Consider the following 23,403-nt stretch of genomic DNA (forward strand, 5'->3'; position numbering starts at 1 on the left):
TTTCAAGGCTATACTATTGGATGTATGCAAATTTAGAAATTTCCTATCCATCTGGTAAAAGTTTATTCATTAAATAAAGATGCTTTATGTGGGTTTGTGTGTAAATATGTTAATTTCTTTACTTTGCCTAATATTTGATTTTACTTTTGCAGGGCCAGCATTTACCTGATGTGTTTTCCTCTCTTTTTCCTTTTATGTTTCTAAATATCCTTTGGTTTATACTTGATTCTTATAAACTGTATATAGCTCTTATTCATTATTTTTATTTAAAATAATAAAAGCTGCTCTCCTCTGTAGCAGCTTTTGAGATGTCTTTGTCATTAGCATAATGCAGTCTAGCCTAGTCAGTCTGTAAGTTTTAACTGTTAATTTCCAACATTAAAAACTATCACATATATAAGTATTTTATAAGAAATACTAGTCAGTCTAGGCTAGACTGCATACACAGCTTAGTATTATGCAGTCTAGCTATAGTTTTTCTCCATGGTCCTGCTGCGATAATTTTCACTTCCATAATATGAAAATTCATATCTAATCATTTTGATAACATTTTCAGTTATTGTCTCTTCATATTTTACTTATCCCCATTTAATTTATATTTTTTCTTAATATGCATCTAATTTTTGCTAGAAGTCACGAATCTCTTCTCCATGTCTTTAAACGTCTTCTCCCTATCTTTAAGCCTGCTTTTGTAAATATCTTTGACTCTGCATGGTTAACACTGTATAATTTTCAGATGTATCTTTTTCTTTTCTTTCCTTTTTCTTTTTTTTTTTTTTTTTTTGAGATGGAGTCTTGCTCTGTCACCCAAGCTGGGGTGCAGCGGCACTATCTCGGCTCGCTGCAACCTCCACCACCCTGGTTCAAGTGATTCTCCTGCCTCAGCTTCCTGAGTATCTGGGACAACAGGTGTCTGCCACCATGCCTGGCTAATTTTCTTTTGTATTTTTAGTAGAGATGGGCTTTCACCGTATTGACCAGGCTGCTCTAGAACTCCTGACCTTGTGATCCACCCACATTCACCTCCCAATGTGCTGGGATTGCAGGCGTGAGCCACTGCGCCTGGCCCCAGATGTATCTTTTAACCCACTTATTATCTTCCAGCATGCTTAATCTGCTGTTAAAAGTATCCATAATTTTTAAATTCTCGCTACAATATTTTTCACTTCCACATAGTCTTCTGGTTATTTTAAAAATGTAACTGACCGATTAATAGTGCCAGCCATATTTTTATTCTTCTAACAAACACACTTACATTATATTCTCTAGCCACTTATTCCAATATCTACAATCTTTATACTTCAAATTCTGTTTTACCTGCTTTGTTGACTCAAATTCATAGTAGCTTTTTCTTCATGTGTTCTGTTTTTGATATTGAGCACATGTTCTTTGGAACTTTATCTGTGGGAATTCTTCCCTTCAGACTCCAACTTAAGATATAGTCCTCCAGGGAGAATTTTGGTTGTTTCTACTAGATTTCTGGGACATTAAAATCCCAGCAACAGTTAAATGTGTATTTGTAACTTGGTGTTTCTGTGGCCACAGGTGGTGTTAATTCTGGCTCAAAAACTGTGTGCATGTTTTTGGTAAATGACTTTTTAGCGAGATTTTTCTGGCCTCATTCAGAGCTACAGTTGAGACAGACAAGTTTCCTTCTTTCCTTTAGGATATAAATAGTTTTTCTCGATTGTGTCCTGTGGTTATTAACTCCAGGGACTGCTGGCTTTAAAAGACATAGTGTTTAGGTCTTTCTTTGGGCTGCAGTCATTGCTCCAATTCTGTGGGCCTCGAGTTAAAACGGAAGCTCTAGTGGAAGAGAGATCAGTTGTTTTCCCTTGGGCACCTTTCAGCTTCAGTCCTCACTTGCTTTTTGTGCTTCATTCCTTTTCAGTAGTTTGGTCCTGTGGGTATTTTTTATTATTTATCTGTGAAATCTCAGCTAAGCATTTAGTTTTTTTTTTTCTTTTAAAGAAATATATTTCCAGTGTTTTAGATATTTTGATAATGGGCACTTTTTAAAGGATATCTACTCTGGTAAAAATACTATAAACGTTAGTTAAGAAAATGAGATTTAGGAAGAAGCTGGAAATGATAATGGTCTTATAAAATACACACGTGATAGTTGTTATATTAGAAATTAATAGTCAAAACTCAGAAAATTTATTAGCTGTACAAATTAACTGATTATAATTTTTTTCTATAGAGGTAAATTATTAATTCTGTAGCATATCATTAGATATTGTGATGATTCCATATGCAGTCTAATTGTTATCCAGTTAAAATGCTATAATGGGTAAGTTCTTAACATTTCTTTTTAATGTGTTTCTGACCAAAGCTGTGGACATGAAAAGATGCATCATGAACATGTTACACTACAGTGTAATAGAATTGCCATATTTAGACTTCAAAAAAGTCTAAGCTATTGCCCAACCCGGGTCAGGCTCCTCTGAGGCTTCTTTCTGACTAGACCCTTACCTTGGACTTTGTCCTTAGTTCCAGTGGTCTCTGCCTGTTTAGTGCACTTTTAGCAAGAATCTTGCTAGGCTATTCTAGTGAAAATCCCCTGCCCTTTGTACATAAACAACCTTGATATCTGATCAAATTCCTTATTCCTTACCCTCAATATCTTGTCATGCTGCTTTGCCTTCAATAAAAATCCTGTCAACTCAGTGTAAGAAGAATCCCCCATCCCTGATGTATTCTCTTAGTAATTTTTCATTCACTGACCCCTACTCCTTGACCATAAATTCAGACTTGTTCCTCATGTAACCAGAGTCAAGACCAATGTCTCTACCACACTATAAGACCCATTGCAGCAATCCCTATACCTATCACAATATTCTCGCTTGAATAAGCTCTTCCATACTGTCTCTAAAAAATGTCTTGAATATTTTTAACAAGTGTTAAAATTGTAAAAATTCTAATATAATGGATAATATTAACTTATTTTTCATAAACAAGGCACTCTCCTGAGGCAGGAGAACTGCCTGGATCTGGGAGGCACACGTTGCAGTGAGCTGCGATCACACCACTGCACTCTAGCTTGGGCAACATAGGGAAACTTTGTCTCAAAAATAAATAAATAAAGTACTCTCAGAATGAACTGAGGACACACATAAAAACTCCAAAGATACATTTCGATGGCCACAGAAAACACACTACAATCTAGAGATCTTAAATAATTTTATGAAGTGAGAATGGGTTAAAGAGGTTAGTAAGCATGGAATTTAAAAAAGGGATAACCAAAGAACAAAGAATATTTATGCACTCAATCATTGATTTAACATACATTTACCAACCACATACCACATGCCAGACACTGTTAGACACAAACATATATTTTCCTCATCTTCATGGAGTATTCAGAGAAGGGCAAACATCAAATTATATTTCATCTGTGAAGAAAAAAAATCCTGAATTAAAGGTAAAGGAGAAAATTTGTTATATATTTTATTATATATATATAAATTTTGTTATATATTTATTATATATTTCTCAAGAAAGAAACTGATAGCCATCCTGTGAGTTAAAGGCTGAAAGGTGACAAAAGATAGAAAGGCCCAAAAGGACAGGTGTTTAAAGTAGACAAATTCTGAGAAAAGAAACAGCTTATATGACTGATACATAGTGGGGAAAAGGGAAACCAGTAAAGTAAAAAGAAAAAAAGCCTAAGCAATTTTGAGCAAGAAGAACAAAGCTGACAGTATCACACTCCCTGATTTGAACATGTATTACAAAACTACAGTTACTGAAACAAGGCACTGGCATAAAAACACACATACAGACCAATTGAATAGACAATGGTGCCAAGAATACACAGTGAGGGAAACTAGTCTCTTCAATGAATGGTTTTGGAAAAATCAAATATTCAATGCAAAAAAAGAATGAAATTAAACTTGATCTCCCACTATATGCAAAAATCAACTCAATATGGACTAAAGACTTAAGTGTAAAACATAAAACAATAAAACTCCTAGAAGAAAACTTTGGGGAAAAGCTTCTACAGATTAGACTGGGCAATGATTTCTTGGCTGTGACACTAAAGCACAGAAAACAAAAGCAAGGACAAACAAGTGGGATTACATCTAATGAAAAAGCTTCTGCACAGCAAAGGAAACAGTTAACAAAATGAAAAGGTAAATTATAGAATGAGAGTAAATATTTGCAGACCACATATCTGAAAAGGGGTTAATATCTAAAACTTATAATAAACTCAAACAACTCAATAGCAATAAAACAACCCAAACAAAAAATGGACAAGGGAACCAAACAGACAGTTCTCAAAAGAAGATATAAAATAGCCAATAGGTATATGAAAAATGGCTTTTACCAGTCATCAGGAAAATACAAATTAAAACCACAATGAGATATCAGCTTATATTTGTTAAGCTGGCTATTATCAAAAAACACAGGGCATGTGTTAGCTAAGATGTAGAGAAAAGAGAACACTTTATACTGTTGATGGGAATGTAAATTGGTAGAGCCACTATGGAAAACAAGATGAAAGTTACTCAAACATTAAAACTAAAATTACCATTTGATCCAGAAATTCTACGTTTGGGTGCATTTCTAAAGGAAGTGAAATTAGTTTGTTGAAGAGATATCTGCACTTCCATGTTCACTGCAACATTATTCACAGTGGTCAAGATATGGAAACAACATGTGTGTCCATTGATGGATGAATGGAAAAAGAAATCATTTGTGACACCATGATTCATGGTAATATATACACACACAGGAATGTTATTTAGCCTTAAAAAAATAAGAAAATCTGAACATTTGTGGCATCATGAATGGACCTGAAGGACATTATGTTAAGAGAAATAAGCCAGTCAACAGAAGGATAAGTACTATATGATCTCATGTATATGTGAAGTCTAAAACAGTCAAACTCATAGAAGCAGAGCAAAGGGTTGGTTATCAGAGGATAGGGGAGGAGGAAACTGGGGAATGATTGGACAAAAGTTCTAAAGTTTCAATTATACAAGACAAAAAAAATTTGCATATCTCCTGTACAGCAAAGGTCCTATAATTATCAATACTGTATTGTATACTTTAAAAATTGTTGAGAAGATAAATCTTAAGTTAAATGCTCTTACCACAAAAAGAAAAAACAATCGAAAGAGTGGGAGAAAACTTTGGGAGGTCATGGATGGGATTATAGCATGGATTGTGTTGATGGTTTCAAAGGTGTATCCTTATCTCTGAACACATTAAGATGTGCACATTTAATATCCATAGTTTTTTGAACATCAATCATCTCAATAAATATTTTTAAAAATAAATAAGCAAAATAAATTTTCTGTGTATTTTACAACAAATTACTCATTTAAATACTCTGAAAAGTTAAAACTGTCTACAAAATGTACAAAAAATAAATACAATTTCACATTTTAAAAAATGAGGCTCAGGAGATTACCAATGGGATATTATTCAGAGTCTCGTAAGCTATAAAAGGGAGCATGAATTTCAATTTGTTGCATTGGAAATAAAGGGCTTTGGGAATAGAAGTAGCGTCGTTTGATTTACTTAAAAAAACTTAATATTTACAATGGAACTTCAATTAGATTAGCAGGAGAAACAATTAGGATGCTGTTGCTGAGATTCGTGTACAAAATTGTGTAGCCTAGACAAGCAAATGGAAATAAATTATTGGATATTTCTCCCACTATTCAAAACAGAGTGTCACCTAACCAGCTAATAATATTTCATGATTATTCCAGTGTTCTCAGTAGGTCAATATCTATGCAAAAGGTAAGTTCACTAGGCTCATATATTCAGTGACAATATGTAAGCCTGCCATAAGGTCAATTATTCTCTAGTAGATTTATATTAAATAAGCAACTTTCTGATTGATCCCGAAATTAAAACTTTCTTTCAACCTTAGAGAGTGTTAATTCAAATATGCCAATATTCTAATTATTTCAAAGGTAACATTACTTTTGGTAAGTGTTTAAACTGGCATTTTGTGCTGTATATCAATTTTTGATGAGATGGTTAGAATGATTCAATGCTACTGAATCCAATCAACTCTCAGTAAACTAGCCCTAATTCTATACTTCATTGACTTAAAGAGAATATGGGACTTTCATTAAACAGCAAAACATCTCAACAATGTGTGGAAAATATTATAGGTTTCAGATCATTAGTAGAAACAACTGAGAAAATGAAAAAAAAAGCTAAATAAAAGAAGCACCTTTATCATTATACTGAAATTGATCTTTCTGTAGCTTAGGCAATGTACATATATTTTGAAAAAATAGAATAAATGTGCCTTAAAAATAGCTCCATGGTAATGAACAAAAGAAAAAGTAGACAACGAACCTAAAGTCCCAAATTCTAGTTTGATATCTTCAGCTTACTGGATATGAGGGCTTGTAACCATCACTTAACCACACTGGTCTACAATTGCTTTCTCTTGAAAAGTAAGAATTAAGCATGATGAAGATTGATATCCCATTAAGCTCCGAAGTCCCATGTCCTATATTATGTGAAGTAGAATTTGTTAGTGCAAGAAAGCAATAATAAAGGCCACAAAGGGTAAAGCTGAGATTTGGCCATGTTAGAATCCAGCTTAGTTGTACATGAATGGGCTGATTAGCTACTCTTCAGCCACAGAAGGTTCCCCCCACCCCAGAAACACATTCAGTCGCCTATCCATTCAGTCAGGACTATTATTCTGAAAAGAGTAAGATACACAAGATAGCTACCAAAAATATGTAGATGCATAATATTCCGTTTGACCTTATATAAATTAAAACAAATAATATAAATATTCATCAACAAAAATACACTGGAAAATTAAACATCAAATGTTATCTGAAACAGAACACCACAATCAACTTAATTTTTAATATACATAATTACTCTACTTCCCAATGCACTGTAACAAGTTCATTCATTTACTAATAGAAAAAAATGCATATTGTGTTTCCAATATGATAATTAATGCATCCAACAAATATTGAGTATCTACTATATGCTAAGTGCTGTGCTAAATAGAGGCCACTGTCCTCACTCTAGTGAAAAAGCCAAACAAATAAATGAGGAGGATGATAACAAAGAGTGATAAGTAATTTGAAGAAAATAATTATGGTGTTAGGAAAAATGAGTATTATGAGGATTCCAGCCATTCTCTCACATGACCTTTATATCAAAAAAAGGATTAGATCCATACTAATTTTATGTCATACTAATCTTATAAAGTATATTCCTACATTTTATGTCAACTGCAAGATGAAATAGTTAAGATTATCCTGCCTTTTAAGCTACTGTGTAATTTAATTTTCCAGATTACTATCAAGAGTTTTAATATTATCTATTAATTTACTGACTTAAACATAGATTAGTTGTCTCCTTCAAGCCAGAGAATAAATCTGCAAGGTCATTTAATCTAATTTTCTCAATAAATATACTTTAAAAATATATATTAAAAAATATTTTTTAAAGAGCATAGCTTTTCTAAAAGTACCCAATCAGTGGTTAAGCAGAGCAAGGAATCCACGTATTCTTCAAATAAACTTTTGAAGTTTTTTACGGTGTACGATTTTAAACAATTATTACTGCTATTCAAAGAATGACCAACTAAAAAGCTTTTGTGCTTAGTGAGATTTCAAAAGATTCATCATGAATAATTAAGTTAATAAAAAGATATGAATCTTCTCCAGGTGCAAATATTCCTGGGCAGAATCAATGGTGTTCCTTATGAAACTTCTGGCAATTTATCATTTAAATCAGAAAACTACTATGTGAAAAGAGACAAGTATAATAAGAATATTGAGAAATAAATCTGGGAAACTCTTTATTGTCGCTGAATGTAAATAAAACTTTTTACTAAAGCGCAGAGAGAGAGATTTTTCATATGAGAGGGTTGGAAGGTGGTGACTTATGCTTTCCAGTTAAACAGAGAATTTCAGGAATAACTAATATGTCGAGATGAGGAATCATTTTTGACATGTCAATAGACTAAGAGATGAAAGTAAGGATTTCAGAATAAATATCTGAGGAAGTTTTGGGGAAAATCTAAGATTCAAGGAGTAAACATTTTGATCATGGCTGATAGTAAATAAAAGCCACTATAAAGATCAAATAAGTTTTAACTTTTAAAAAATTCGATTACTTTGAAATACATAAACAACTCAACACACACACACACACACACACACACACTTTTCTTTTCCAGTCTTCTATCCAAAACCCAAAGTAAATAAATGTGGGAAGGGAGGAAAACAGGGACAGAGAAGGAGAGGGGGAAAATAGAGAAAAAGAAGGACAGAAAGGCTGACATGATGGAGAAAAGATGGACCCTATGGTACCATGTGACCTAGCTGTTCTTCTCACTTGAACTTACTATGAAGATGTAAAACGGGAAAGACAAAATAGAACAAAACAAAAACAAAGCAAAACAAAAACAAGTGGGAAGGATTGCGTCTCTAGTAGCCATCTCTTTAGACTTCACACTTTCATCTTTTTAGAACCCGTACTATTACTGAAGGAAACCCAACTTAAATCCAGTTAACAATGCTTCCTGGCCAGAACTGGCCAGGCTTGAGAGGATTCTAGAAGCAGCTGGTTCTTCCGTTCCAGGGGCGTTCATGCACCACATTGTCTTCTCTTCCCCAGCCCTCCGCCAGGGTCTGGGTTTACTGTTGTTGACTCTTGCATTTCGGTGTAGAGTCTAAGAGACAGTGTCACATTCGAAAAGACCTAAAGTGTGTCTTTTACCGGAAGGGAATACTAGAGGGTCCCTCCCGCGGGGTTACACTACCTAAATCACAAAATCTCTGACTTTTCCCTGTGGCTTTTTCCGCCCACCTCGCTCCAGTCGCCTTTTGGTTTGTTTGGGTTTTGTTAAAGGGTGAAATGCTAAGCCCCGCCTACCGCCGTAAGTGGCCTGTCACTCCGTCCCGCTGTGCGGTCGTGATTGGCCAGCAGGACGGGTCGTCCGGCCCCACCCCCCCTTCCCTTTGCCGCGCTCCAGGTCTCGGGTTTTAGCCCAAGGTGGAGAGCGGGATTCCGGCGGGCGGCGCTTGGAGCAGGTGGAGAGGCATCCTCTTTCCGGCTGTTGCTGCTCTTCTTCCTCCAATCCTGGGTCTCAGTCAGGGAAGGACGAACATTCTTCCTTTGCTGCTGGAGCTTTACAGAATTGTTGCCCAGCACCTAGGCACTTCAGACATTTCATCTCACTCATTTTTGTAATTTCACTCTAAAAATCACCTGCACATTTATAACCCTGTGACTCTCCCCTTCTGCTCAATGCTGAGAAGGGGTCCGCATACTGCAGGGAGCTGTCTAAGGTGCTGAAGCTTTCCAAGCATCAGTCTACACCCAACACCATGCGGGGTTAGATTGCACATTTTCATTCTGTCTTTCTGGTTCCCCATGCCTTGGAAAAGACTATTTTCAGGATCGTGAATATCTCTCCGTATCATGGCCCACGTGAGACACTTTCGGACATTAGTTTCGGGATTTTACTTCTGGGAAGCAGCACTGTTACTCAGGTGAGTCGGCTTGGATTTAACAGTTGGAGAACTTATTAAGCCTGTGTATTACGTTACAACCACTTGTTATTGACGAAACCGGGAAATTTGCAATTCTATATTGACTTGTTGAAACAATCAATTTAATAGTATTGCTGTCTATCTAAATTATCTAGCTGTCTATCTTCTGAGACCTACTCATTTGCTTTTTCATTAATTAGTGCATTTTAGCAACTGGCATCTTGAGCTATTTGCAGCTGAGAAAAGAAATACAAATTATTTCAAAAGCCTACGTTTTCCTTCTCAAATTGCTTTTAAAGTTCCCCTTTTCTAAGTGAATTATATAATTTGGGTGTTACTTTCTTTTTGAAAGTTACCAAACATTTACTATTTAGAAATGAGACATTACTTTTTTAAATGCAGAAATGAAGAAGACAGTCATTTACTGATGAGAGAAACTCCAAACATTGTTGGTATATTCAAAGGTTAAGTTAAATGAATCAAAATAAGGGCCTTGAAAGTACTATTTTCTAATGACCTAGTTCAGGTAATACATGAAGGCAAAATCATAAATAGATTATTAGATATGTTCTATGTCAGGAACAATCTTCTTGATGAAAGTAATATTATAACAAAGCCATTAAACTATGAAATTGTTCTATAACATGTCATTTTCTTATCATAATCCTGTCATATTTGGCAGGCTTAAAAAATAATTTAAAGAGTGTAAGAGAACTAGGCAAAGGATCAGATAATTTTACCCTGTTCTTAATGAATGTGTAAAGATAAGGTACTGCTCACATAGAATTTTAACCCACCAATATAAATTTTATTTTACTATTACAATTAATTACCATAGGATTTCCATTTTTATGGCTTACAAGGCTTTCACAGGAGGATTGAAGTCAAATAACTAGAGTAACCAAGTTATATGTATACTGATTTCTATTAGGAGTATGTAAATATTCTTTATGGTTATGTCAATTTTTCATCTTTGGGCTACCTTAAAAAAACCAGTAGTGTATCTCAAACTACCTTATAGAAACTTAAATTTTCTTTGATTTGCTTATATAGAATAGAAACTGATTGTGATGGTTATTATTTCTGAAATTATTTATTTTTTCCCAAAATAAGAAATTCAACTATTTTTAACCAAAATATTTTCAATGAAAACCATTTTCATATGATCTAGTAAATTTTTGTAACTTTATTATTGTCAGAAATTTTATTTGTAATAATTAAAGGAAAGTATATGGAGCTTTTATATTTATGAAATTTTTATGTTCAGGAGTACAAACTTCATGTTAAAATATAAATTGATATATTTCTTCATGACTTAGATGGTAAAATGCATTTTTTCAAAGAAATCAGATTAGCTTAGTTGATAGATACTTAGATTTAGGAAGCTAAAGTCAGAAACCAAAATGTTTTGGTCAATGAGGTTAAATTTGTATAATGGCAATTCACTATGATATTTGTTAAAACATGTTCTGAGATAAATAATTTTCATCACTAGATTCTCTGATTTTTGTCCAATTGTGTTAAAAGCTATGAAAAGTATTTCAAATGGATGACTGTAATTATAGGAATTTATCTTCATTAATCTTAAATAATTGTAGTTAGAAATAAATTTTATGAGTAGCGCGAAAATGTAATTCTTTGAAAAGACATATAACATACAAAAGTTTACTTCTTAATTTATATTCTTCATCAAGTTTTTCTTTCTCCTTTCATAAATCAAATAAATTTTTATCTATCCATGACTACTCTTAGATGAGAGTAGGTTATCACTCTATGAAGAACTTTAATTATATGTAAAAAATTAAGCATTTTCACTTTTAGTGATGACACCCAAAACAGAATTTCCTGTGGAAAAAAAGGAAGCTCCCTCTACTGGAAATATTTTGTAAAATAAATGTCTTCATGGAAATGATTCTTGATTCTCTAAATCTAACCCTGATGTGTTGAGCACAGAGGAAACAAGAAAAAAGATAAGGACAAAAGAAAGTAATGGCATTAATTCCTAACATATTTTTAAATTTGAAAACAGCTTACCAGAGCAATTTGGAGGCAACAACAACCAGAAACCACAGATATTTATAAGTAGATAATTTACTGGTACAGACTTTTTATTTCATAGGCTTTGAAGATTTTTTAAAAACATATTTTTGAGATACAATATACACAGAGAAAAGTGCACGAATAACACATTTTCCTCTAGATAAAGTTTTACAAAGGGAACACACCTAAGTGTAGAGACTACAGTTCAACAAGTAGAAGTGTGACTGTCACAGAAGCACCCACCCCACCCTCTTCCTCCACCATAATCCTTTCCAAGGCACTACCTTGGTCAAAGGTAATCACTCTCCTCACTCATATAATAAATGTGTTTTTTTTTCCATTTTAGAATTTTATATAATTACTCTGAGTCTGCTTTATTTTTATAAGACTTATGTTTATGTGATTTATCCATATTGTTGCAGGTAGCAACCATTATATGAATACATCATAATTAACTTTCCTATTTTCCTGTTAATGACTATTTGGGTATTTCTTAGGGTTTGTTACTACTGCTGTGAATATCTTTGAACATCTTTTGTGTGAATAAATGTATGCATTTTGGGATCATGAAGTTAAGGTCCAAGACTTTCTCTAGAAGGGGAATTGCTAAGCATAACATAGGCATGGCTGTGTTTAACTTTAGTAGATACTGCCAGTATTCCAAAGTAGTTGTGTTTGTTTTTACACTTACATCAGTAATGTATGAGAGTTTCTATTGCCTACTAGTACACAATTTGATCAGTGCAATGTTATCATAATATACAAATTTTTAGTATTTCTAGCATATTTTTATAAACCAACAGATGATACTTTAGTGCTTTTATGTTTTTAAAAGCACTAAAGTATCATCCATACTTTAGTAAATAAGCATTATTAAGGCAAAAGCAGCAGAAAAATATTTACAAAATATTTACAAAAAAGTTTTTAAATCTTTCATACTTGGTTTGGATATTGCTATTTTATGAAATAATTCTTCTATGACTTTTGGATTTTAGTTACCATATTAATAAAATAAAGAACAAAACATCAGTGTTCAGCTTTCTTTGAAATGCAGATAAGTGATCATTATGAAGGGCTCACAGAACAACTTCCAAAAGCAGGGAAACAGCCAAAAATATTTCATTTAAGTTAATTACTTTTTTGCCATATCATTTAAATTTTCATCTTTACATGTTGATATCCACACAGGATTGCTACTTGAATAAATTAGGGCACATTGTGTCAAAACCTGAATGTGTGAATTTCAGATATTATAACAATAAAAAATGCAATATTTTCTTGGTTTACTTCAAGCCTTAGTAAAATGTTTTAGCATGGAACTTACTGGTTTTGCTGTTGGTATGTTTTTGGAGGATGAGAGGAATAATATTTAATGTCTCTATTTTTCTATGTAAGATATTGAAGAAAGCTGTATTTCTAGGAATAAACTTTTACTATTGTTATGATTTACTGCATGCAGGTGTAGCAAGATTCTATATAGTTTTTAAAATATCTTTGATATATATAATGTGATTCTTCCCTTTTTCTCTGAAAATAACAATAAATTGTCACAAGTATGGAAGAATCATAGTCCAGTCCATGCCTCAAGCTATTTGCGCTGCCAATTGAAAGAACATCCTGAAAAATATTTCCTCTTCTATATGGTTTTTCTTCCCTTAAACACACAACTGTATGCTGAGGCAAGCCAATCAGCAATTATGTGTTTACTGTATTAGATTAAGCAATTCAACAAGATTTATTCAAGAAATTCTGTGCACAAATTTTTGTGCTAAGCACAATTTAGCTATGGATGGTTGAACAAATATTACCTTTTCCATTTAGCAACTTAGAGTCTAGAATAAACTGAAAAGGGTCAAACAACAAAAGAAACCATTACAGATAGCAATATTTTAGGGAATATAAGGAAGCGAAACTATCAAGAAGCCCTGGTATTTGTGGTGGGCCTTGTAAGATATTTGTTCAAGGGGCAAAATGATATATAAAGGGAATGTTCTGTGCAAAAGGAATGATACAGATACATAGTATGTGATTGGGAAATGGTGGCTGTCAAAATCAGTTGAAATTACAGTGAATGATTCAAAACTGTATTCTGCTAGCAACAACTATTGAGCTAGCTACATGAATAAAACTACAAAAATATGGAGGAGTCACAGCATTGCTTCACAATGAAATATGGCTAAAATTTAGAAGCAAGTAATTTAATTGTAACTGAGAAGTCATCATTACAGGAATAGCTTTATACCTTGACTCAAAATATCCCTATCAGTTCTTTTCCTTAAGAGGTAATGTTTACCTCAAAATTACAATTAGTCATAGCATTGGTGATAGTGACTATGTAAGAGCTACGTAAAGAAACAATGACACAACTACGAGAATAAAAGTTTATTCTGGTTGTTTTAGAATTGGAAACTGTGAGAATATTTCTTCAAAATGTAGTTTCTTAAAAGAAATAGTGAAATATAGTAGAGGATTTGCATAGTTGGAAGAAAAGAAGACATTGAATTTGGTTTGGGGTATTTTGAGGTTAAGATGCTTGCAGAAAAGCTAGGTTTCTTGCCATCAGCTGGGAATTCAGATATTTGCATAGATTTAATTGCCAGAGCATGAATTTACAAAAGGTTATAAAGGTGAGCATACTGTGGTGAAAAGAAAGAATGGAAAATACATTTGTCAATGATGAGGATAGAACACTTGGAGTAGGACAAGGAGAAGTACTCAAAGATCCCTGAGCTCAGCTGTATTGATGAGACTTGTCAGAACCAAATGATGATGTTACAGATTGATCATAGTTTTATGCTATTTATCTCAAGGGCCAGTTCTTATTAATGGCACATATTAATATCTTTCTGTCACTTATCAAGAGAACCTTAATATTAGCATTTCTCTAATTTTAGCTAATCTAATAAACTAGTCCATATTTACAGATAACACACTTTACCAAGTTTTCTCAGGACATTTTCAGGGAATTATTTTGGAAAAGGTACATCATCTACTTTTCCTTATATCCTGAAACATATCTAGTAAAGCCTCCTTAATTTTCCCACCAAACTTGTCTCCTACCCTTTTCTATATGATTATTTATATACTTGCATTAACAGTACTTACAGGGTTTTTGTTGTTGTTGTTTGAGACAGAGTCTCGCTCTGTTGCCCAGGCTGGAGTGCAGTGGTGCAGTCTCGGCTCACTGCAACTTCTGTGTCCCAAGTTCAAGCGATTCTCCTGCCTCAGTCTCCTGAGTAACTGGGACTACAGGAACGTACCACCATGTCCAGCTAAAGTTTTTGTATCACTGGTAGCGACAGGATTTCACTATGTTAGCCAGGATGGTCTCTATCTCCTGACCTCGTGATCCACCCACCTCAAATTCATATGTATGCACATGTATATGTGGAAATACAATGTTTTTATTTTTTGAGTTTTAGTTTTTTGTTTTTTTTATTAGGTGGATGGTATATCCTGTGGCTTTATTTTGCTTGGGGAAATGGTCAAGAGAGACGATTGACTCCTCCAGAGAACTGGTTCTGGAGTGAAGGCAGAAATTCCAAGATAGAACTAACTGTTTAGCAACAGACACAGTGTATAAATGGAATGAGCTGTTCAGTGACAGTCAATGAAGCTATTCTAACAACTGCATGGCAGGAACACACTTTTTCAATAAATGGAGTTTTAAATCCTGAGATGTTATCAGAAGGGAAAACAGTGGTAAAACAATACAGCTCCATCATAGTGTATTTCTGAAATGTTTTCCTTACTAGAGAGGCTTTTAGGAGGAAGTATTACGAGTACCTTGTAGGCAACACGATGCACACAAGCAATCACCTCAGTGGTACAATTAGGAATAGCATAAAATTTAAAGGTCTCTGGAAAAAGCTTACTGATTGGAAGGATTTCCGATGTAAGCAATGAATAATTCTCCATGAGTGCATACAAACATTTGCCATAACCAATTAGGAATTATGGACAAACCCTGATATATTTCTGATAATATTATACAACCATTGCCAACACAGAATGATTGGGCTTACAATGGAGGTAACTGGTCCATCCAATATTCTTAACTCAACTTTAGAATCTCTAAACACATTCAACAGATGGTCATCCCTTAAACTTTAAAATTCCCTGTGATAAGGACTTGTTTACTCAGAAGGAAAATATTTATTGTTTTTAATTAGCAAAAACTAAAATGTCTTCTGTTTTCTCCTAGACAAAGTCAACTACTTTTTCCTATATGTACCTCCACAAATATTTGTTTCTGTGTTCTTTGGGGGTTTTTCTCCATGTATGATGACCTTCTTGTTCATAAAAATTGTGTCTGTATTTGAGCCATAGTTTTAAATGATAATGTTTTCCATGCAGGCACTCCATGCATGAAGTTTGGATTCTCTAGTTTCAGAGAGCCCATGGCATTCTACCTGAATATCTCTATAACTTCTATAATAATGTAGGGAGCAATGGCTACATGCAAAGCAGTGTGTCAAGTACTGGGGAAACAAAACCCCAACTTTTAACACTATATCACTGTGGAGAGGAGAACCTGTGATATCCGTTTCCAATTTGTGTTTTAGATTTTCATGCAAGTTTTCTCTGTGTATCTAAATTTTAACTCCCATGGGGATAGAATCATTTCTGGCCTTTGTTTTACCTCCATAATGTTTATTTCAATGCCATGCATGCTCAACAAATAATACATAAGCACTGAGATAACATCTCCTGTCTGTCACATCTTTCTAGGATTTTAGATTTGAATTCTATTTCATTGTCTATGTTATCATGTGGAGTAAAAAGGAAGTATTATGTTTAAGATCTCATAAAGTTTATAGGATCAAACAGTCTTCTTAGAAAATATTATCTACTTCAAGAAGAGGTTGTAAAACAGATACAATTGGCAGCATCTAGTGGAAAAGAGAAAGGTTTGATTCTTTGACCCATGAAAAACTGAATTTGTATTGTGTAAAGCATTTGTATTGTGTCATGTAATGTATACTTCTCAACTGTTTTCATTATTGCCTCTTAAGGCACCTTTCATAGACATTTTTTGTAACTGACTTCCACGAAATTGTAATACCATAGATATATCATGTATTTTCTTATGTACTCTCTCTACATATTTATTTTAAAAATAAAAATAGTAAGACTTTTTATCCCCCCAAGAAAAAATCCTCTGCCCACCCACGTTGGCATGATACCACCCCTTGTTATAATGGTTGCTATGCTTTTATGATGCTTCTTTGACTAGGGCCATATAACTTATAATTTTGGGTCATGACATAGAAATACATAAAAAAGTATTCATTTATTTTGAATTTTACTGGGACTTTACAGCTTTCTATAATAAACAAGTAAAACAGTCTGTAAAATAAGTTAGTCTTAAAAGCATTAGAGAACTTTAGCAGTATATTTTTCCATAAATGCATATGGTTTCAAGAAGCCACTGGACTTTCTCTGTAGACACTGCTGCTCTTACTAATGTCGTATCATAATTTTATTCAAATACCTTTAAAAATAATCTTGGATATATTTTCATTTCTATGTCATTTGTTTTTCTATACACTGTTGACTAGGTTTAGACTCTGCTGACTTTGTTTTTGATGTCAAATACATGTAAAAAGTTTACATTACTTCTTAAAGTTAACCTTTAGTTATAAAGCAAGATTTCAACAGTTGGTCTTGATATTAACTCTGGATGTTCTCCAGTTCAGGAGTTAGGAAATATGTACAACAATCTCACAGTAATGTTACTAAAAAATTAAAAAAATATAATTGGCAGCTAATTGTGGCAATGAGTAAAATACTACTAATGAAAAGAAAATAGATGTAATTACTAGAGCAGTAGGGTGTGAGGAAATCCCCAGCAAATAATGCTTGCCTTCTCTGTGGGTGGTGGAGGGAGTGTGTCAGATTGGTCATCTAATACTTTAGGTGGAAGTCTGCAAGAAGTTAAGTGATTTGAGTCTCAATGAAATGACTACCCAAATGTCCTCCATTGAATGACTGGGAGAAAAATGTGAATCCCATCTCGTTGCCTGGCTAATTCCTGTTGAACTCATTTCATATTCTCTAAGAAGCCTCTGGTCTCCCTGAAGTCTAGATGAGGATGCTTCGTCTGTGTGCCAGTGCCACATTTCCCAGGACTGTTGCCACTGTCTGAGTTCTCCGTCTAGCTCAAACTGTGAAGTTTCTGAGGGCAGGGACCAAAACACATTCCCAGTTCTATCTGCAGGGCTTGAAAGAGTGTCTAGCATTCTGCAAAGGCTTACAAATTTCTGGTATGAAGCACTATTTCTTCTTTTCAAAAGCAAATTAACAATTTCAGAAAAATAACTCCAGGCATAGCCAAAATTACTATGCTGTCATTCTGTGCTTCTAACATTCAGGGGAACATTCGATGAGGAATTTGGTGTAGCTTATTTTTCTTTATTCCTAATTTTATGTGTGTGTGGTAATATATATCCCCATTTGCATCTTATCTCTCCTTTTTACAGAAAAATGTCTAGAAAAAAAATCCTAAAAATTTTCGTTTTCTTACTCACCTATGCCTTACTTGTTCTTATTTGGAAACAATTCCCAACTCTACTATTTCATCAGTAGTCAGCTTTCATGTGTGATGGTTTTTCTTAAATATTTTCAACTAAAATAATGCTTCCTACCATAATAGTTATAGAAAATTGCTATTTCATATAGAAGACATATCTTTAAATCAGTGTATGATGTAATCATCTAGTTTAGAAAAGATATTTGCACTGAAAAGAGAAAGCATAACTAAATGACAACACTAAATATTAATCAAATAAATGACGCATGTTCTCAAGGTATCATATTTGAATTTCTAGTTTTACACCTATCAGAGTTCTGGGATCAAAATCTCTAATAAGTTTCTAATTCTCTAGATAGATGGAGAACCATTGGTGTCACAGAACATTTGTATTTGTCTTTTAATGTCTTTGTTTACATACATTTATGTGTTAATCCTATGAGTCTCTATAAAAGGTAGTTGAATGATGATTCTTTGCTGATAATAACTGAAAATATAATTATGGATAACTACCTAAAATAGTAATAATAATAAATATTGAGAAAAAAACTTTTTTTCTGGAATGGAAAGGAGTATAAATTCTTTAAAAAGAAGGAGAAAATATTAAATGAATCTTAAGCAGGTGATGGAATTTGAATGGGCAGAAAAGAGGATGGAATTAGAATGGGCAGGAAAAGCATTGTTGGCACAGGCCACAGTTTCCATGTGGAATGGAGAATATGGTGAACTTCATGGAGATATCTCCACATGGGCCCTCAGGTTTTCTTTCAAAATAAATCCATGCTGTATTGTTGTGTTAGGACTAGCTGCTGAGGAAAATCTGTATGACTCTTCAAGGGAATTATAAAATATCGGCAAATGTTTATTCAAATAATAATTTTTCTGTCACAAAATTTTTCATTGTCCACACTTGATTGTAAGGGAAGACTATATTTTAATAAGCTATTCTGTATTCACTTATCCAATTGATGTCAACATACACATTTTTGTTAATTTCCATCATTTAAAATCAGTTTGTTCTACTTATCAGAAGTTTAAAGACAGAAACTAAATTATTAGTAGGTTAAATGAGACAAGCATCCAATAAAAAAGAGAGATATAAGTTTTCTTGATTTTATAAACAAGTGATTACATTTCTGTTAAATGATAAAGATGGAAGTGTATAATGAAATCCTAACCCCAAGAACTTAGAGAAAATCTGTCTTTATAAATTACTTTCTTATTAATAACAAAACAATCTAATATGTACTAAATATTTTCCACCAGTTATTAAATCATTCCTTTATAAGAAGTGACTTACATTTAGTCTATTAAAGTACCAAGAGACCTTTCTTTTTTGTGTGTATCCTACTGTCTAGCACAAATAAATGGACCTCTGTGTCCTTAACTTGCCTCCTGTTTTATTTATTGGTAAGAATAGGAGTAGCAGAGGATTATAAAGATAGAACTATTATAAATCTTCCTTCTGCTTTATGTTGTTTCTTTGCAAAGACCTTAAAACACTTGAAAAGATTCTAAAATATTTTTCCCCTTAAATCTCTGAAATTTAGGATATCTCTTGCTGCAAATCTTAAATAGGGTGAGAATCATCAAAGTCATTGACTCTGCTGCAGACCTTTGCTGGTGCCTCCTGAGACTATACTGGAGAATTAGGTTTTATGTGTAGTCTAAATATTTCCCCCTAAGTGATAACTGTGAACATAAAATTTTGCTCTATTTCAAAAGGGTGAATGCATATCATTCCCTGTGGGTATATTTATTTTTATCATAAATACAATCTCACATCAAAGATTACGCTTAATTGATACGAAAAAATTCAAATTCCTAGAGAAAAATCAGAATTAAATTTAAAAATATAGAAGTAAAAGGATGAGATATATGCCTTTATAAGAAATATCTCAGTTATTTCACATGTTTTCTAAATTAAGTGTCCTTGAATTCTATTGCCTCTCCTCATTCACTTGTGCGCCATGTGAAGATAAGAAGAAATTTGGAGAAATAAGACTCAGGATTAGATCTTGGTTCTCTCTTTGAAGAACTGAGTGATCTTTCTATAGACTGAGTGATTATATTTAATATGCTACTTTTAAAATGTAAAGTGTAGATCTGTTCTATCCAACTAGAATTTTTTAAAACTAACATGGTCAAAATCTGGTGATCTCTCTTTAGCAGAAAATATATACTTTCTTATTTAATTAAATATTAGTAACCTTGGTCGGGTTCACTGGCTCACTCCTGTAATCTCAGCACTTTGGGAGGCTGAGGTGGGTGGATCATTAGAGGTCAGGGCTTCAAGACCAGCCAACCTGATCAACATGACAAAACCCCATCTCTACTAAAAATACAAAAATTAGCCAGGTTTTGTGGTGCACACCTGTAATTCCAGCTACTAGGGAGGCTGAGGCAGAAGAATTGCTTGGACTGGGAGGTGGACGTTGCGGTGAGCCGAGATCATGCCACTGCACTCCAGCGTGGGTAACAGACCAAGACTCCATCTCAAAAAAGTGTGTATATTAGTAACCTTAATGTCAGATATGTATCTTTGTTTCTAAAATTCATTGTATAGTAGAAGAGAGGGCTTTTGAATGGCAAGAAAGTAAATAAGGGATGAGCAGACCAGCCTCTTATTGTTGTTTTAGTAGAGATTAGGTTCATTTGTGAGTGACAGAAAATGCGCAGTAACATTGGTTTAAGAAAGATTTTTCATCTTCTTAAGAGTAAAAGAAAGAAAAGAAAAGACAAGAAAAGCAATTGAACATCTCAAGGCTGGAATAGAGGGTTGCCAGTCCTTCTCTCTTGCTGTTTTGCCATCCTTAATGTGGGATTGCTTCTTTGAGATAGAAGATAGATGCTCTGCTTTCATTCATTCTGGCTTCTTTTTAGCCATTAGAAAGAAAAGCCTTCTCTTTAAAGGCACTTCCAAGATGTTAAAGATTTTGCAGTTTTCCTGGCAGGCTGTGGCCAAGATTTGGCCAAGAAATTGTAAATAGAAGTGGCATGCTGAACTTTTTGGAAGCATCTCTAAAGGATGTCCAGAGGCTCCAGATGCATTCTGCCTTGTGGAACTCAGACCTTCACTGAAGCAAAAAGGACTGTGACAGGTAGGAAAGGAGCATGGTCAGATCAGCTCAGAAATACCGCTAAAGAAGTAATATGGAAATAGTTGAGGGGTGGATACCCCATTATACATGATGTGATTATTACACATCACATGCCTATATCAAAAGATCTCATGTACACCATAAATATAGACACCTGCTAGGTATCCACAAGATTAAAATTAAAAATGTTTTAAAAAAGCATGCCAAGAATTTGATAACACAAATGAAAAAAAGAGAAATAATATAGATAACTGTGAAGAAAATGTGTTGATTGTTGGGGAGGGGCAAAACTGGTTTCAGAGAGCATAGTACATGATCAATGCTACAGCAGATTTCAAAAATAGAGAGAAGGAAACGCAATGAGAAATGACAAAAAAAAAAAACAAAACTTGTCCAATTGATTGGATGTGAGAAAAAGGGAGAGTAGTGTAAGATAATCATATTTATTCCTTTAGTATACACAAGAAAAGGAACAGTCCTGTAGACAAATATCGTGAGGTAAGTTCTCGATATATATAGTGAACATGATGCCTATGAGATATCCATTTAATGAATATGCAGGTGGGAGCATAAGACCTGGAAATAGGTGAGATTGAATGGCTAGAATTCTGGGGAAGGGCTTTCCAATATTTTTTATTGTTGAGAAGCACACTTTGATGTTTCATCCTGTTGGGGTAAGTAAACCTGGTAACTCACAGAGATCTCTAGCCTATGGGCTCCAGCTGTGCCAGGCCCCAGCTCACACCGTAAAGACTGAGCTATGGAAAACACAGCAAACCTATAACCAACTGGGGCATGCAGATGAGGAGAAGTCCTTCCCCATCATGGACCTAACTATTCAATGTGTGGTCCTTTAACCAGAAGGAAAATCATCAACCTGGAAGCTTATTAGAACTACAAACTCTGTCTTCTACCACATACTCACTGACTCAGAATGTGCATTTTAATCAAGTGATATGGTTTGGATGTGTCCCCACCCAAATCTCATCTTGAATTCCCATGTGCATTCAGTTTTAAGACAGAGACAGCATAAAAGTTCAGAAAGTTTGCAGCCTGATGATGCTATAGAAAAGAAACTCCCATTTTCTGAGGAGAAATTCAAGCTGGCTGCAGAAATTTGCATAAGTAGTGGGAAGTCAAATGTTAATCACCAAGATAATGGGGAAAATGTCTCCAGGGCAAGTCAGAGACCTTTGTGACAGACCCTCTCATTACAGGTCTGGAGGTTTAAGAGGAAAAAATGGTTTTGTGGGCCCGCCCAGGATCCCTTCGCTGTGTGTGGCCTAGGGCCTTGGTGCCCTGCATCCCAGCCACTCCAGTCATTACTAAAATGGGTCAAGGTACAGTTCGGGCTGTTGTTTCAGAGGGTGGAAGCCACAAGACTTGGCAACTTTCATGTGGTGTTAAGCATGGGAGTGCACACAAGTCAATAATAGATGTTTGGGAACCTCCACCCAGATTTCAGAGAATGTATGGAAATGCCTGGATGCTGAGACAGAAGTTTGCTGCAGGTGCGGGGCCCTCATGGAGAACATCTACTAGGGCAGTGCAGAAGGGAAATATGAGGTAGGAACCCCAACACAGAGTCCCTACTGAGGCATCACCTAGTGGAGCTATGAGAAGAGGACCACCATCTTCCAGACCTCAGAATAGTAGATCCACTGACAGCTTGCACTGTGCACCTGGAAAAGCCACAGACACTGAATGCCAGCCCATGAAAGCAGCCCAGAGTGGGGCTATACCCACAAAACCACAATGTGGAACTGCTCAAGGCCATGGGAGCCCACCTCTTGCATCAGCATGACCTGGATATGAGACATGGAGTCAAAGGAGATCATTTTGGAGCTTTAAGATTCGATTGCCCCACTGCATTTGGACTTGTATGGAGCCTCTAGCCCTTTTGTTTTGTCTCATTTCATCCATTTGGAAAGGCTATATTTACCCAATGCCTATACACCCCATTGTATCTAGGAAGTAACTAACTTGCTTTTGATTTTATAGGCTCCTGCACAGAAGGGGTATGCCTTGTCTCTTATGAGACTTTAGACTGTGGATTTTTGAGTTAATGCTGAAGTGAGTTAAGACTTTGTGGGGACTCTTGGGAAGACATGATTGGTTTTGAAATCTGAGGACATGAGATTTGAGTGAGGTTGGGGATGGAATCATATGGTTTGTCTGTGTCCCCACCCAAATCACATCTTGAATTCCCACATGTTGTGGGAGGGACCTG

The 23,403-nt window shown here is 34.6% G+C and overlaps 1 protein-coding gene across 2 annotated transcripts in view; it reads left to right on the forward strand.

Annotated features, from left to right (window-relative positions):
• Positions 1–9,076: 9,076 nt before the first annotated feature.
• The window catches only part of GLRA3 (glycine receptor, alpha 3), a 171,280-nt gene continuing 156,953 nt past the window's right edge, over positions 9,077–23,403 (forward strand). For both annotated transcript variants that reach the window (XM_011959590.1, XM_011959591.1), the window contains exon 1: positions 9,077–9,500. In XM_011959590.1, coding sequence (XP_011814980.1) covers positions 9,430–9,500 — 71 coding nt within the window. In that variant the 5' untranslated portion in view covers positions 9,077–9,429. The remainder of the gene's footprint in view (positions 9,501–23,403) is intronic.

The sequence above is a fragment of the Colobus angolensis genome, unplaced genomic scaffold (assembly GCF_000951035.1).
Source record: "Colobus angolensis palliatus isolate OR3802 unplaced genomic scaffold, Cang.pa_1.0 Scaffold5, whole genome shotgun sequence".
Taxonomy (NCBI): domain Eukaryota; kingdom Metazoa; phylum Chordata; class Mammalia; order Primates; family Cercopithecidae; genus Colobus; species Colobus angolensis.